At 41.3% G+C, this 17,367-nt stretch overlaps 1 protein-coding gene across 5 annotated transcripts in view; it reads right to left on the bottom strand.

The window, feature by feature from the left end:
• The window catches only part of TTC12 (tetratricopeptide repeat domain 12), a 50,017-nt gene extending 33,370 nt beyond the window's left edge, over positions 1–16,647 (bottom strand). For 3 of the 5 annotated variants that reach the window (XM_046684859.1, XM_046684857.1, XM_046684855.1), the window contains exons 1-6: positions 16,169–16,521; positions 14,912–14,984; positions 3,934–4,097; positions 3,346–3,367; positions 2,652–2,729; positions 1,677–1,798 (exon numbers count right to left, since the gene is read on the bottom strand). In XM_046684859.1, coding sequence (XP_046540815.1) covers positions 1,677–1,798; positions 2,652–2,729; positions 3,346–3,367; positions 3,934–4,097; positions 14,912–14,969 — 444 coding nt within the window. In that variant the 5' untranslated portion in view covers positions 14,970–14,984; positions 16,169–16,521. Of the gene's footprint in view, positions 1–1,676; positions 1,799–2,651; positions 2,730–3,345; positions 3,368–3,933; positions 4,098–14,911; positions 14,985–16,168; positions 16,522–16,615 lie in introns of those variants that run through there. The other 2 variants (XM_046684856.1, XM_046684858.1) reach the window with 2 other exon arrangements.
• Positions 16,648–17,367: the final 720 nt, after the last annotated feature.

The raw sequence follows: 17,367 nt of genomic DNA, 5'->3' as shown, positions 1-17,367 counted from the left end.
AATGCATTTTGCATTTATTTGTCTCTGAATAAGCTTTCTCTTTGGGAAAGCTGGGGGGAATTGCTTCCCCAAAGCTTTTCATTGCATTTACTTATTTTTATCCACATTCTTAACGTGATTCTCCAGAACTAATCAAAGTGCTGCTTAAACTTGAGTACAGTAAAAATGTATCTAATTTAAATGAATCAGGTTAGAGATTGTCTCAATTAGACATAATTCTGAATTATATAACATTTTAAAAGCAATTCAATTTTACTGCTTTCAAATAACTTCAGAGCAACAAGCATCCGTAGGTAAATGTTTTGCAGACCAAATTTGGTGATAAATAAAAATTTGTTTTCATTCAAATGTTTCTTTTGAAGTGTCAACAGAAACTTAATTCCCTTAATTGGACTTATGTGCCTCCAGTGTTATATAATTCAACAAGGATTTATTGAACATCTGTTATAAATAAAGTATTAGGGGGAAAAGTATATGGCAGATTTTGCCCTCAAACAGTTTCTAATCTTGTTAGGGTGATAAAATGTACACTGTTAAATCAACCTCTGTCCATTTTATTTACCAATTCACGTCCTTATAACAATTTTTCTCCACAGTTGGGGTCAGGTAAGTGACACCTCAACTTCAGTCTGACTGATCCAAACTGCTGAACTAAGGAGGTTACACCGTGCTGGGATTTATTTATCATTAAATCACTGTCACTTCCCAGGCTTTTTGACTTCCTAATGTCCTGTGCCTTCCATTCAACACTCGTCCTCCACGTACCACAGTGGGACGTTCTTAATTGTAAGTTACAGAAACTGGAGCTGATGAGAGCTCTGCTGCATCTTCACCCTCTTGTGAATGACAGGGCACCCAGTTCATTTCACACAGGTCCGGCTGACACATCCTGACCATCAATCACGTCTGCCAATCTGCCAATTTTTCAGGCCTGAGCAACAGAGAGCTCCACCACACACAAACCCAAGTACTTTTCAAAGAAAAGGTCAGAGGTGACATTTTTGTTTCAAGTGAAGAACTATCAACCTTGTCCTTTCATTAAGTAGTAGATAATAAACATCTGGGTGATGGTTTTTACCTGGCGTTCCAGGAAACTAAGCTCGTCTGTGATACAAAACTGAGGTATTAGGGATTTCACAAACTCAAAATTTCTAGGCCCATGAGCTATCCAATCTACCAGTCATAGAATCTTAATCAAACAGAGATTGATACAAGAAGTAAGAAATTAACAGGAGAGTAACCCTGACGAGTTCAGACTACCATCCAAAAGCAGGCTGGACAAATCCAGTGGTGGCAGAATCCCAAGGTCTCATGGGTCACTTCATTCCACTAGTTTTCTCCTTTATACACAGAGAAAAGTGCCCAGTTACCATCAGTGATGTTCTGGAGCTGACTTACACTATGGAGAGAACTGACTGTGTGTAGCTCTTCTCAAGTCTCCCTTCAATCATTTCAAGTTGGTAGCTTGAAATTGGGCCATGGTGAGCGCACTTACACCATGGAATTGGCAAATGCTCCATACGGATCAGCTTCCCCCACACCCCGACCAGAGCCAGTTGTCAGACATTTACCAGCACACCACTGGTACCATGTAGTTTCATCTTATTCTGATTTCACAAGGTTAGTGGCTACCGTTTCCTGAGAAAACCCCAAGGACACAGTCTTGGCTCACTGACCTGGGCTCGGTTGGTGTACAGCACCTTCATGTCCTTCAGCTTCTCCAGACCCTCACTGTAGAGCAGGATGGCCGTTTCATAATCACCTCTGACAAACGCTTCATTCCCCTTTTCTTTTAGGGCTGTGAGAATAAAAGCCATACAGGTGAGCTCTCACCACACAATGGAAAATTCTTTCAGACTTTATTCCCCTGATTTTCCAACTCTAAAGGTCATAGCTTCCATTTATCCTAAGGGAACGTGTCACTTGTTTCTCTCTGCAGATATTTCAGGATCGGTTATTTTTTCTCCAAATCCACCCAAGTCTTCTAAGTAGCTTCTCAGAAAAAGTAAATGTTTCTGCCTAAAGGCTCAGAACCACTCCAAGCCACAAAGATTAAGTCTACACATTCAACGTCTCATGGGGTAGGCCAAGCAACTGACTTTCTAGCAAATAGGGAATCATTCAGATCTGCAGCACACGTACCACCGGGTAGTACAAACCAGGTGCTGAAAGCATCCTCTGTCCTATATGTCCCCCGCCACACACACAACCCTGTCCTTTTAGTTTACGTCTCCTCTCCCTTCTCACATTTTTGTTTTCCTGTTTCATTTTCTTTTTTTACTTCTTCAACTATGCCTCAGGCTAGCCAGGGGTACCTCACTCCCATCCCTGCCTACTTGTATTATTTAGTACTGCTCAATCTGATATGCTAAAGCTATCTACATGCTTGAGAAAGAGGTTTGACCATGGAGGCTGACCGAGGGCACGGCCGACTCCCTGTCTGTTGTAGCAGAAACAGAGAACAGCTCACCAATGGCTCCTACCTGGCTGGGTCCCACTGCCTCAGGCCCATCATGAACCCACCGTCGTTTTAAAAATCTCTCTTGGTAACAAACGGGAAGCTTGATATCCTCAAACATCAGCACATAGACTCCTGTGCACTTTCTAGTACAAATCAGCCCAGCTCTTGCAAAGTGAAGGCTGACAATTACCATCTGCTAAGACTTTGTTTTCCCTTCTTCTCTTGGCACGTTCCTTTGCATCCTTCTCCATCGATGCCAAGAAGGCCTCTGACAGCAGAGTAATTTCAAATATTAAAAAGAAAAATCCAAATACTATAATCAGTTCTTTAGCTCAAATTCAGAAGAAAGCTACCTTAGAGCTTTAGAGCCACACTTCTCATGCATACACATGAAGGTACGTGCACACACGGGCACACACACAGAGATTCTGAGGCAACTAAAATGACATTTTCTTAATTTGACATAAAATGGTAATCTGTGTGATGTATTATTATATATGATGGCTATGTCTGTGCTTCAAATATGAATTACACCTTTTAAAAGAGGTTTTCTTTGAAGACAGACTTTTTTGTTCCATTTAGCATAATGAGCTTCTGAGCCGAGCAACAGAGAAACTATCTGGATCCCTTGAGCAGCTGAGAGTAAATTGGATGATACAGAATAACAGTTCAGTTTACAAAAGATTGGCCAGGAGAAAAGAGAGAAAAACCTCTGAGTGCCATCCCTTCTGACCACTAGGAACAGAACTGGGTGATGGGTAGGTTCTTGTTCATGGGGTGTTTCTAAGCCTAAAGACTATAATTGAAGCGTCTGGAAGCTACAATCAATAAACACTGATCCTAAATAAATTAATACACTTTAGAAAGCGAGTTATTGTCCTTACCTGAGTTTATTTCATCTGCACTCTGCAGGGCACAGGTCATCATAAAAACAAAGAAACAAATTTCAAAAACCGCTCTCGGATTTACACATATACAAACCAAGAATGCAGATCAATTACAATTGTGGAGGGGGGTCATTTCCTTTCACTATCAATTCTGAAGGGCTCAAAATGCAGGGGGCTTGCTTTATCAGGACATTTAATCATGGGCACAATTGTTACAGGGCTAAGTCTGTAGAAATAAAGGTGAGTAGGTCAAGGGATACCAACTGTGCTGTATGAGTGGAAAATATGAGTTAGTAGAATATATTATTTTAATAGCTTAAATGTGGCCACAAGCTCAGAAGGTGGAGAGGCCAGATTTTCATTAAAACAAACCCAAAGAGTTGTTTAAAGATGACCCAGAAGGACCAAAACAACCAAAAAATAGAATTTGTACTTCCTTGTGCAAAATAAATCTAGCGAATCTAAAATACAAAAGACTATTTCAGCCTCACCAGATATTTTGAGATTAAACTACTACTCCCTCTGCTTCAATAAGGACCTCCTCACTGTATCCACTTATACAACTCCAACACAGAAAAAGGAAACCTTTGTAGGAGCTTTTGGAGGACTGATCATGGTCTTGTTCAAGGTGGTCCTGCATTCGTCCTCCTCTTGGTCTTCCCCTGTAAACAGCAGTCTCTTTTCTGTCTCAAGAACAGCTTTCTCTCGTACAGCTGGGTCATCAGAATTCATCTCCTGGATTAAATTGGCTAGAGGAGAAATTAGATGTGAATCATTCAAACAAGATCTTAAAAAGGAAGGACAGTTCACTGGAACTTTTATTTTTCCAGTTTTATTGAGATATAATTGACATATGACATTGTGTAAGTTTAAGGTGTACAATGTGCTGATTTGATACATGTATATATTGTGAAATGATTCCCACAATGAGGTTAGTTAACACATCCCTCTCCTCATATAATTACAATTTTGTGTGTATGTGAGAACATTTAAGATTTACTCTCTTAGCAAATTTCAAGTATGTAACACAGAATTGTTAACTATAGTCACCATGCTGTACGTTACATCCCCAGAACTTATTAACCTTATAATTGGGAGTTTGTATTCTTTGACTATCTCCCCATTTCTTAAAGAAGATTCTGAATAGAAAGCAAAAATTAGAGCAATTAGAACCAACGAGAAAAAAATTAAGAATAAGGTTTGCTTTGCCTGGAAAAGGCTGCAGAAAAATTTAACTATGGCCTTCAATGAACAGAGTTTTAAGCCATTTATTTAATTCCACAATTTATGCAGAGCTTATCATGAGTTAGATATTATGCTGAATGCTATAGACAACAACGATGAGCAAAAAGGACCCTTATATTTGAAGAACTTAGTTTTGTGCGAGAGACAAACAGGTCAATACAGGCAGCTCTGAGATCACAAAACTACAGCCCTTTAACTCTGCCCTTACCTGTCTTCCCTTCCTGCCCAACCAGCTTCGATCATAAGGCCATCACTTGGCTGCCATCCCACCTACATGCTTAATTCCCTTGTCCTCACACCCCCACCTACCAGACAAAACTCCATCTCTAGATGAATCCAACTCGTCACTTCTCCAGGCCTCTGTTAGGGACGCTGAAAACTGACAGAGAAAGACAGACGGATGCCCAGGGGAAATGGTCCTAACTCAGCTGGACTGTCAATGATGCTCAGCAATCCTACTATGTTATCCTAGGCAAGTCATCCTATCATCCTCCCAAAGACTTTTACAAAATTGTCTCCAATCTAAACCTGACCATCTCAAAAAGATGACCTTGCTTATTAATGTAGGGAGGAAAGAGATGCCATCAAAAAGGAACTCCTTCAACTATCCACCATCAAAACTAAAAATCTACATCCATCTTTACTTCCTACTACTATAAGAAAAAAATGTCTCTCTATGTGAAGTTAATCAATCACCCTATGCTCAGGACACCATCATCCCATTTTGCACAATCATAACCTTGCATTAACAATTAATTACCCCATTTTTGCAATACTTTCAACCTCTCCCATTCTACCAGTTTCTTCTCATTCTTATTTATACACTTTAAATCTCTCCAATGCCCTACCTCTCCTCCTCACAACTAAACTTCTTAAAGGCATTTTCTGGTTCCTATTTCTTCATTTCCCACTGAGTCTTCAAGGAAATTCGCTTTCACATTTTTTAGTTGACAAATATTTCAAAACATACAGAAAATAATATCACAGACATTTTTGGTTTCCACACCATCTGTAAGGTAATATGTATCCTTCTCCAGTATGTTTAACGCTTAGTATTTGTATCATTTAGCTTTTGCTGCATTTGGAGCTTTTGCTCCAAAACTCAGTGGCTTAAAACAACTGCGATCTATTTAGTTCACAATTCTCTAGGTCAGCAATTCAGCCTGGGCTTAGCTGGCCAGTTCTTCTGGTTTCAGCTGGGCTCATACACATGTCTATGGTCAGCTGTCAGTCAGATAAGTGGCTGTGACTTCTGAAGGTTGGCTGGCTTTTGGCTGGGTAACGGGAGAACTCGGGAAAGTGTGTCTCATCTTGCAGCACGAGAGCAAGCCCTGACGCACATGCGCTTTTCAGTCTCCGCTGGTGTCATCTTTGCAAACATCCCTTCAGCCAAAGCAAGTTACACGGCCAACCCAGATAGAACGGATGGATGGAGAAACAGACTCCACTCTTGATGAGAAGCAGGGAATTTGTGACTACTTTTGCAATCTACTGGAGCATTTGTGTATGTATATGTATTTAAACATCTTAAATAAATGGTTTTATAAAATGTATTCTTTTGCAACCTACTTTTTTTCTTAATATACTTTAGAGATTTGTCCTTGATAGATGTAGTTCCAACTGATTCATTTCAGTCACTGTATATCCCATAGTTAATCCATCCTCTTATTGACAAACATTCAGGTATTTTTTCATTTTTTGCTAGAGCAAATAAGAGAATATGTGTGTACATATTTCCTTGTGCAAATTCTTCAGGATGTGGCTGCCCTAATTTTTGCTTCCTCAAGCAGTATTCAAGAGTTCCCATTCCTCCACTTCCTTGTCAACACTCGCTATTATCAACCTTTAAAATTGTTGCCACTATAATGGATGGGAATGGTATCTCATTAATGTTTTGATTTGCATTTTCCTGAATATGATTGGGATTGAGCATGCTTTTATTGGATTGTAGGCCATTTGGATTTCCTCTTCTGCAAACTGCCTGCTCCTATTCTTGGCCAATTTTCTATTGGATTCTTTGTCTTTTTCTTGTCATGATTTCTTTATGTATTCTGAACTGTTGCGTGTATTTGCAAACATCTTCTCCTTGGGTATGGTTTGTTTTTTCATCTGTTTTTATGGAATGTGTTATTGAAGATATTTTCTTTTTAATTTGTTAAATATACTAATCTTTTCCTTTATGATTTATCTTGTTTGTGTATTTTATGGTTAAAAATATATTCTCTTGTATTGTTTCCTAAAAGTTATAAAGTTTCACTTTTCTCACCACAGTATTTAACACACGTGGAATGGACTTTTGTGTAGTGCACAAGCGCCATTTATTGAAGAGCCCTTGACTTCCCCACTGATGTGACCTGTTGTCCTTGTTAAGCGTGTGAATCTGCTCCAGGCTCTGCACTCCATTCTGCTGGATTACTCGTCTTTTCCAGCACCAAAACTCCCATGCATGTTCCTGTAGCTTTATAACAAACCTTGAACATCCAGTAGGGAGAGTTGTCTCATCTTCTTATGTTTCTTCAAAATTGTCTTGATTATACTTGGTTCTTTGCTTTTCTCTGTGAATTCTGGAATAAGCTTGTTGAATTCTAAGCAAAACACTTTTGGAATTTTGATCTAAATTATACTGAATAATCTGAGAACTGACATCTTTACCAAATGAGACTTCTCATCCATGATAAAATATATGACTCCATTTATTTAGATCTTTTATATTTTTTAATGAAATTTTTTTATTAACTAAACTCCATATTTTATTCTTATTTCATTACTTTCTCCCTAATGTCCTTTTTCTTTTCTGGAATCTCATCCAGGATATCAGATTACATTTAGTCTTGTCACATTGGGCTGTGACAATTTCTCAGTTTTTGATGACCTTGACAGTCTTAAGGAGTACTGGTCAGGTATTTTTTGTAGAATGTCCTTCAACTCAGGTTTATCGGATGTTTTTCTCACAGACTGGAGTTAACAGGATTTTGGAAAGAAGACCATAGCACATTATGTCAGGGGCACATGCTGTCAACATGATCTATCGTGATGTTAACCTTGATCACCTATCTAAGGTAGAGCTTGTCAGCTTTTCCCACCTCAAAGTTACCTTTCCCCCTCCCTTTGCAGACTGTACTCTTGGAAAGTAAGTCACTAAATGTATCTCACATTTAAGGGGTGAAGAGTTATGTTCTACCTCCCAGAGGGGGTAATATCTACATAAACTATTCAGATTTCTGTATGGGAGATTTGCCTTTTGTATATATGTATGTATGTATTTAGTCATCATTAATATTGGTACGGACTCGTAGATATTTATTTTATACTTTGGATTATGATCCAATACTATGTTGTTTATTTTGTTGCTCAAATTCTTCCAGCATTGACCATTGGGAGCTCTTTCAACTAAATCTTATAATTTTCTCCATAAAGATTTTGTATATATTTTGTTGGATTTATTTTGGCCTGATAAATGAAGTCTAACTTGAAATTACCTCTTTTCACCGTTGCCAGTATATAGGAAGTATGTAAGAATACAACTGAATTTTATATATTAATTTTGTATCCAACAATCTTCCTGAATTTCCTTTTTTACTTTAATAACTTATTTGTAAATTTTCTTGAATTTTGCTCTGTAGACTCTCACATTGTTCAGGGATAATGATAGTTTCATCCTCTCAAATTTTTCTAATGTTTATTCATTTTTCTTGTCTTATGTCCAGAACATCCAGTAAAACATTACATAAAGGCAATGATAGTGAGTATTTTTGTCTTGTTCCCGACTTGTAAAAGAATCCTTCTGTTTTACCACTAGTATGATGTTTTCAAAGGAGTTTCAATCAGTATTCTGTAAGTTCCTTTCTATTCTCAGGTAGGTATGGATTTTTATCATAAGTGGGTTATGAATTCTATCAAATGTTTTATTTTTAATTTTTGTATCTGTTAAGATGATCACATGGCTTTTCTCTTTTTGCTTGAGGAAGATTGTTGCTGAGCTAACATCTGTTGCCAATCTTCCTCTATCTTTTTTGTATGTGGGACACCACCACAGCACAGCTTGATGAGCAGTGTGTAGGTCCATGCCTGGGATCCAAACCCATGAACCCTGGACCACCGAAGCAGAGAGTGCGAACTTAACCACTGTGCCACTGAGCCAGCTCCTGTCTTTGCTCTTTTAAAATGTTAAAATAAAATATCATATTAGTAAATTTTCTAGTGTTAAGCCATTCTTCAGACGAATCAACTTGATCATAATAAATTATGTTTTATTTCATCATTGGATTTGGTTTTCTAACGTATTTAAGACTCTTTAACTATATTCATAAATAATATTGCTGTGTACTTTCTTCTAGTAAACACATTTTTCCTTTTGCTGTCAAAGGGGTCTAGCTTCATATAATGATTGGGGAGTATTCTCTGTTTTCTATTCTTTGGAAAAATTAGTGTAAGATCAGAATTATCTGTTTTTTGACTATTTGGAGGGACTTGGCTGTAAAACTATATGGCTCTAGTGCTTTTTTGTTTTTTAAAACAATTTCAAACACAAAAAAGTTGAAAGTACAGTACAAGGGCCTTTTTTTCCCCTCTGAATCATTTGAGGGTAAGTTGCTAACACCCTCAAATGCTTTAGTGGGCATTTCCTCCAAATAAGGACATTCTTGTTTTCCTCTATAACTACAATACTACCATCTAAACCAGCAAGTTCATACTGATACATTACTCATCCTCAGTTCCCATTCAAATTTCATCTCTTGTCCTAAAAACTCCTTTACAATAAACAGACCCATTCAGAATCATGAGACTGCTATTAGTTGCCCTGTCCCTTTAGTCTCCTGTAGGCTGGGACAGTCCCTCAGTCTTTCCTTAATGTCCTTGGCCTTGACACTTTAATATGGGCCAGCTATTTTGTACAAAGTCCCCAATGTGGGGTTGTCAGATCTTTCCTCGAGATTAGACTGAGGATTTGCATCTTTGGCAGGAATATCACAGAAGTGATGCTGAGCCCTTCTCATTGTTCTACTCTCTCTATTGGTGGCTCACGATTTCTATTGTCTCATTATTGCTAATGTTCACCTTGATCACTAAATTAATGTGATATTGGTCAGACTTCTCTACTGTAAAGTTACCATTTTTTCCTTTGTAACCAACATATATTTTGTGGGGAGATACTTTGAGACTAAGTAAAAATCCCATTCCTCATCAAACTTTTACATACTTCTTAATTTATATCAGTATGGACTTACGGTTTTCCAGAGATTTGTCTATTTAATTACTAATTTCTTAGAACCAGCTTTTAGCTTTGTCCATCTTTTCATTTTATTTTTTTCCATTTCATTAATTTGTTGCCTTTATTATTTCCTTTCTTTAGGTTTATTCTCTTTGTTCTTTTTCAAACTTTCTGAGGTGGATAATTTGCTCATTAATTATGTGTGTCTTTATTTCTACACAATCATTTATGGTATACATTTCAATTATTATCACATCCCATAAGTTCAGATACCATTCAATTCTAGACATTTGATATTTGATAAAACAAAGTATGTTTTATCTTTGACTCATGTGTGACTTAGTTATTTAAATTTTACATTTGACCCACATCTAATACAGAGGGTGGAGGAGAGGAAAAGGTTGCTTATCTTTTTCTAATTGATTTCTAACTCAGTTGATTCATGGTCAGAGAACATGGTCCATATGATACAGATTCTTCAGTATATGTTGCTTTGTGGCCAAGTTCACACTTTTTGTGAACGCTCCATGGTTTTTGAAAAGGGAAATCGATGGATAGAGGGCTATTTATCCAATAACAAAGCTTATTACTTGTGTTGCCTAAATCTTCTAAAATTCTATTGTTCTTTGGCTGCTCAGTATTTTAATCTCCCATTATTCTGTGGATTTTTCCTTTCTTCCTTATAATTTTGCCAAGTTTTGCTCTTAGATTTTCTTTTTTAATTTATTTGTGCTGTATAGATTTTAAAGCTATTTATCAGAAGGTTGCAAATTTAGAATTTTTGTATCTTCCTGGTGAATTTTTCCTTTTAAATTATAGCCTCCGCTTTAAAGTCTATTGTGTCTGATGCTAATATTTAACATCTCCTTTCTTTGGACAGTATTTGCCTTGTGAATACTTTTCCATTTGTAAAGTTTTGACTTTCCTGAGTCCTTAAGTTTAGGAGTGTCTGTTTTATATAGCACAATAACTGGATTTTTAAAAAGCTATCTGACAATCTGGAAACTAGTTTATTTTATTATGGTTACTGATATAGTATTTGCACTAATCTCTACCATGTTTCATGCCTTTCACTCCTGTGATTCTCTCCTTCCTTTCCTGTCTTCATTGGATTCATGGAGCTTCTTTGTTCCCTTTTTACTTTACAAGTTTAGATCTTACACTTTATTTCTATTCTTATAATGGTAACCTCTATCATTTTAGCAAACATACTTAACAAAATTGAAAGTTTGACGTCTATGATGTTTTACCCAGCCTTTCTAGATGTTTGCAGGGGGAGAGTTTTTAGATTCTATCATAAGTAATATTGCTGGAAATGGTAGGCCCCACTTACTCTTCAACTCACTAAAATTTGGTTTCTCTTGCTCCAGTACGGCTCCCACCAAAGTTACAAATGATCGCCATGTCACTACACTTAGTGAAGCTTGGTTGGATCCAGCTCTCCGAAACAACCAACAATGCTGACCACTTCCTTCTCTATGAAATTATCTTTTCCCTCTGCTTCTAGAACACAAAATTCTCCCCATTTTTCTCTTGCCCATTGCTTTTTGGTCTCCTTTGCTTGCTCCTGCTCTCCCTTTCCTACCTACGTACCTCTTAAATTATGTGATCCTCAGGGCTCGCCTGAGCCATCATCTCTTTTCTATACCCCTTTTCCAGGCATTCCTGTTCTCTCTCATGGCTCCAAACACCATCTATATGCCAGCTCCTCCTAAATTGACATCCCCAGCTATAGTCTCTCTCCTAGGCTCAGATTCACAAAGCCAACTTCCTTCTGGACATCTTCACTGGGATGTCTTACTCACCAAACCTGACCTGCTCATCTTCTTCCCCCAAAAACTGTTCTTCCTTCAAATGCCCCTTCTCTCAGCAGACGGCCCAACCTGTCCTTTGACCCAAAACCTTCAGGACTCATTCTTGAGTCTTTGCTCTCCCTCTGCCTTCACAGCCATCAAATGCTAAGTCTTGCCAAGGAAAACTGCTAAATATATCTCGAGTCTGTCTACTTGTGTCCATTCCTACTGCTACAACTCTAAACCCAGCCAGCCTCTCTCCCTGGAGCACTGTGAGCCCCTCCTAACTGGCCTCTCCTCCCCTCCAGTCTACATCCACCCCATGGACAGACTTTCTAAGGTATAGACCTCATCATGTCCCTGCTCTGAGTAAACCCTCCACACGATTCCCATTGCTCTCTGGGTAAACACAAATTCCTAATCATACCTTCCAAAGTCTCCCAGTTCTGGCCTTTCTGGACTCAGATGGGACCCTTCGCTCATTGATCTCTTCTCTCCAACCATATGGAACTTTTTATTCTTTCAGTTCTCAAAAGCACCACACTCTCTCTTAACTCCCAGCTTTCCTACCTCCCTCTTCCCACTTAGAAAACTCCTCTGCCCCTTCCCCGAGGGCCAGCTCCTACTCCGGCTTCAGACTTCTGTTTAAATCTCATTCTTCAGGGAAGCCTTAGTTGACTCCTGTTATGCACTGAATTATGCTCCCTCCCCGAGTTATACACTGAAGCCCTAACCCCCAATGTGACTGTATTTGAAGAAGGGGCCCTCGAAGGGGTAATTAAGGTTAAATGAGGTCATTAGAGTGGGGCACTAGACCAATCGCACTTGTGTCCTTATAAGAGGAGGAAGAGACACCAGGACTACACACACACAAAGAAGACTACGTGAGGACACAGTGAGAAGGCTGCCTGCAAGCCAAGGAGAGAGGGCTGGAGACATCTTGATCTTGGGACATCTGGCCTCCAGAACTATGAGAAAATAAATTTCTGTTGCCTAAGCCACCCAGTGTGTGGTACTTTGTTGCAGCATCCCAAAGAGACTAATACAACTTCTTAACCTGAGTTAGAGCCTCTGGCACTTTGCAAGTCTCTCTTTGTATCATACATCACACTGGAAATTGCTGGTTTAGTATCTGTTTTGCCCACTGGACTGTAGATATCATGAAGGAAGGTAACTCTTGTTTATTGTTACTGTACTCTCCAGTGCCTAGCAATACTCAAAACGTAACAAGAGCTCAAAAAATGAATGTATAGACTCTATACGCATGTGGCTATAGAAATTTAAATTAATTATAAATGAAATAAAATTAGAAATTCAGTTCCTCAGTGGTACTAGCTACGTTTCAAATGCTCCATAGCCACATGTGGCTATTGCATACCAAAGTGGACACTATAGATTATAGAACATCTCCATCATCACAGAACATTCTGTTGGACAGCACTGGTATAAATGACACCTGAATGAACTCTGAGTATGAATGAAAGTTAGCCAGGTAAAGAAAGATGGGGAGGCGGAGGGAATGACAAGGGCAACACGCAGAGATGAACCACCGGGGTATGTGTGGGCAACTGGAAGCAGTGTGTTGCTGCTCAAGTGTGAGTTAGGGAGAGGCGAGAGGTAAGGACAAGGTCACGGGAGGACTTAAGTCCTGATGAGAGCTTGAAATTTATTGTGACTGCGGAGAGAATCCAAGCAGAGAAGTGTCTGGGTCAGATTTGCATTTTAGATACATTACTCTGTGGGGAGTGTAAGCCTGGAGGCAGGAAAAACAATCAGGGGGTTGTTGAAAAAGTCTGGGTAAGAGAACCAGAACAAAGGCAGGGTTGGAGAGGACAGAGCCGGAGAAATAAGCCAAAGTCGATGGCTGATTGAATGTAGGGCTGAGAGATGGGAAGAGTCCCATGTGACCTGTAAATTTCTGGATGGTGGTGCTACCAACTGAGACTAGACTGAAGAGGAAGGTAGGAGAAGTGGGTTTTATTTGAGAGGAGGAGGACAGAGGGGGAAAAGATGATCAACACCATTTTGGACACATGAAGTTTGCAGTGTTTGTGGGATACAGTGGATGTGATGTTGGCACAGAGGCTGAGGCTCAGAAAAGAAGGCTGGGTGGCAACTGAGCTGTGGGGATCATCAGCAAATAGTTGTGAAAATCATGTGCTTGGACTATATCACCTGAAGGGAAAAGCAAGCAGTGGACCAAGTCCAGAACTCCAGGGAATAGCATTTAGGGATGAGCAGAGGAGAGGCCCATGATAAGCACAAAGAACACATTATGGATATATCATTTATGAAGTTACCCAAACGATTTTTCTTTTTGAGGAAGATTAGCCCTGAGCTAACATCTGCTGCCAATCCTCCTCTTTTTGCTGAGGAAGACTGGCCCTGAGCTAACATCCATGCCCATCTTCCTCCACTTTATATGTGGGACGCCTGCCACAGCATGGCTTGACAAGCAGTACATAGGTCTGCACCTGGGATCCGAACCGGCAAACCCCGGGCCGCCGACGCAGTACGTGCAAACTTAACCGCTGCACCACCGGGCCTGCCCCTACCTAACTATTTTAAAACTGTTCTATTCTTTGGACCCCTCAGTCTTCTGGAAGCAGCAGTTTCAACATATTTCTAACTGGTATGTAAGGTTTGTTTGATGTTTGGTTGGCTTGTTTCCATCCCCGAACAAGGTCCCTGAAGTGTGATCAGGAACTGACTGCTCTGGAATCTCCTGAATGTGATCTGTGGGATCAGAGAATGTCCTCTGAGAGCCCACCTGTCTGAGCTGGGGAAGGAGTCTTCTTGCCCAGAGGACGAGAGACAAGGGTATGACAACCAGGAGCCACCCATAGAATCTATGGAGCCGGAGGGAAAGTCGTTTGGTTTTGCAGCTCAAAACCAGAAATGGTTCTGCCCTAAAACAAGAGGGATCCCAGACTGATCAGGGGCTCCTGAGTGATCCCCTTGAAGAGAACAGCTAGGCTGACTGGCGATGGGGAAACTGCAGCTCCTTTTGACCTGATTCTACACGGAAGGGGACAAAATATGGAAGAGAGCTGTCAGCCTGAATTCCAATCAGAATGTTAGCAGTTCTCTGATAGCCATTAACAGCCAGACAATACTACCCCCAGGCTCTAATATTACTTGACTCTCAATACCCTTTCTGTTTAATTTCGATTACATTTTTTCTTGAGTCATAAATCTGTCAGGCAACCCAGGAGTTAACTTGGAATAATGCTTTCTCTTTAGTCACTCCACCTCTCTAAAAATTTAAATTTAATTTAAGAATTTAATTTGTTTATGATTTACTGGTACTTACTGATTTCATCCACATTTTTAAGAAATTTCTGCAAGTCTTTCTCTTGATTGTCAGCCATTGTGAAACAGAACCCCTGAGGGAGGCAGCATAAATGATGAAAATTAATAATAATAAAGCACTAAACAGAATTTGTCAGGCTGATTACCCTTCTAAAACTAAGAGCCAAGTGATTATTTTTAAGATGGATTTGTGTTTACAAATGTCATGAAAAGCAGCAGGGTGATCTATCTCACTCCAAGTGCTGGTGAGGCCAAGGGACACTCATTATTTGTGGTGATACTTCCGGAAAGCTGCCAGCCCTCCCTCCACTGGGGAAGCTGCTCTGCAAAATGTTCCTCCGAAGCCGACATCAACCATTGTGATTCAGGGACCCAGCGTGAAGGAGCCCAGGAGGAGAGCAGCCGACAGGCCACCAGGGATGGAAGAGGATGCTAGCGCCTGACTTTGATCATGACAGGCTGTCCCAGACAGAAGCTGGGAGCTGGCTGTGCAACAGATAACCAGAAACGGGACAATTTACATCTAAATGTCCATACTTGTTTAAAATATAAGCTTCTGGCTTGTTTCTGAGGACTGGAGAGAAGCTACAAATTGCCTGAAGGGATGAGAACTTGACGGCAGCCGCATCTGCGTCTCTTCTCCTCTCCAGGTCCTTTAGATTTACTACCTCTCAGCTGTTTTTAAGTGAAAAGCCCTCAGGGTGTACCCAGTGGTTCCCAAAAGTTCATCCATAGACCATAAAAATCATCCGGAAACTTGTAAAATATACAGGGTCCTCAGTCTTAGTGCCAGAGCTTCTCAGTCGGTAAGCCTGAGAGTAGCCAGAAACGCAGTTTTAAATACCCTCCAGCTGATTCTGATTTACAGCTAGGTTTAGTAGCACTGTAGTCGTGAAATGCACCTATCACTGGGAATTTGACATCTGCCGCAAACAAGCTGTGAGTTATTTGATCTCTCTGGGGTGCCACCAATTACAAGCTGTGTGACCCTGGCTGAAGTCACAACCTCTCTGAGCCTTAGAGTCCTCATTCATTCTATGGAAAGGTAGTAGAAACCAGGAGGGCTATTCTGGGGATTAATTTAAAGGGCCAGGCACCACGCAATGAGTAGTAAATGCGAGGCACCCTTATCTATAAAACGGGGTGGGGTTATGTGGCTTAAATAAAAGACCACTAGGGTTCTTCCCAGCTCTAACATTCTACACTCCCCTCCTACACTAGGAGGCCTAGTGAAGTGAGTTAACTCGCCCAAACTTACACGGGCAGAGGGCAGGCGCAGAACTTCCAGGGCAGGCGCCAACCCCTCTGCTCCCAGAACAGGGGTCTAAGGGCGCGCACTGCCTGGGCAGGGAGCCCACGACAGGACAAGAGGCCAAGGCAGAGGGATGCCCAAGGCGTCCGGCGCTCCGAGGCTCACTGAACAGCAGCCTGCAGCCGGCCAGGACCAGGGCGGGAGCCCGCCGACACGCTCGCCACGACGCCCCTCCCCGCCCGGCGCAGAGGGGCGGGGCCGATGGCACCGTTGCCCGGCAACCACTCCTCAGCGTCCACCGGCCCCCCTGCCCGCCAGGGAGGGACCAGCCCGCAGCCCGCAGCCGATACCGTCCTGTCTGCTGGGGCCCAGCCCAGCGTCCTCTGCTGAGCTCTGACGGCCAGATCAGGACCAGGTCCCAGGGCAGACCCCGGGCCACCCCGCTGCACTGACCTGACGCGCCCAGGGTTGCACCGGAAATGGCGGCTGTGGGCGGGCGGGGACTGACCTGGGCTGGGGTGGGCAGTGTTCAGGGCCTAGGGGCGGGGCCAAGGGCCAGGGGTGGGCGTGGCCCACGCTCAGACGCACAACCCTCGCACTCTAGATTCGGAGAGCTCAGCCGAGTTCAAGGCCCAGCTGGGGTCTAGGATACCCGGTGGGGGCCCGGGAACGAGGAGGAAGCGAAAGAAGCTCAGACTGATCCGCCCTGGTCCCTAAATCAGCGCCAGGTTTTCGCCTCCTTTTCGTCTAAGGAGTGCCGTCTCACTCCCATAATATCCATAGAATCCATGGCCCAAAAGGATGAAAATCTCAAATGTACTTGAGAGAGCCAGGCTTGGGTGTGAGTCGGTTTTGCTTCTTGGGAAATGTGAGGCTTTCGGAGAGCTGTGCAACCTCTGTGATCTTCCGTTTCCTCATCTTTAAAATGGAGAAATGGCACTTTCTCCTAAGTTTTATGGTTGAAGCACCAGGCACCTAGTCAGTAGGAATAAGTGGTAGTTACTATCCAGAAAATCATAGAATTTAGAGCAGAATGAGACAATGGTCACACTTTGAATACTCACACACACCCTTAAAGAGGTTGCAGTCTACTTTTTTTTAATGAAAGTTCAGTATTATATGCCGGATTAAAAGGGAGAAAAGCAGTTTTGGGAGAAAGTCCCATCTTGAGTTTAAGCTGATGTTCAGAAACACCTGGGACTTCT

Source organism: Equus quagga, chromosome 14, assembly GCF_021613505.1.
Source record: "Equus quagga isolate Etosha38 chromosome 14, UCLA_HA_Equagga_1.0, whole genome shotgun sequence".
Classification (NCBI taxonomy): domain Eukaryota; kingdom Metazoa; phylum Chordata; class Mammalia; order Perissodactyla; family Equidae; genus Equus; species Equus quagga.
The sequence above is the reverse complement of the archived record's forward strand: the minus strand, read 5'-3'. Positions and strand labels throughout refer to the sequence as shown.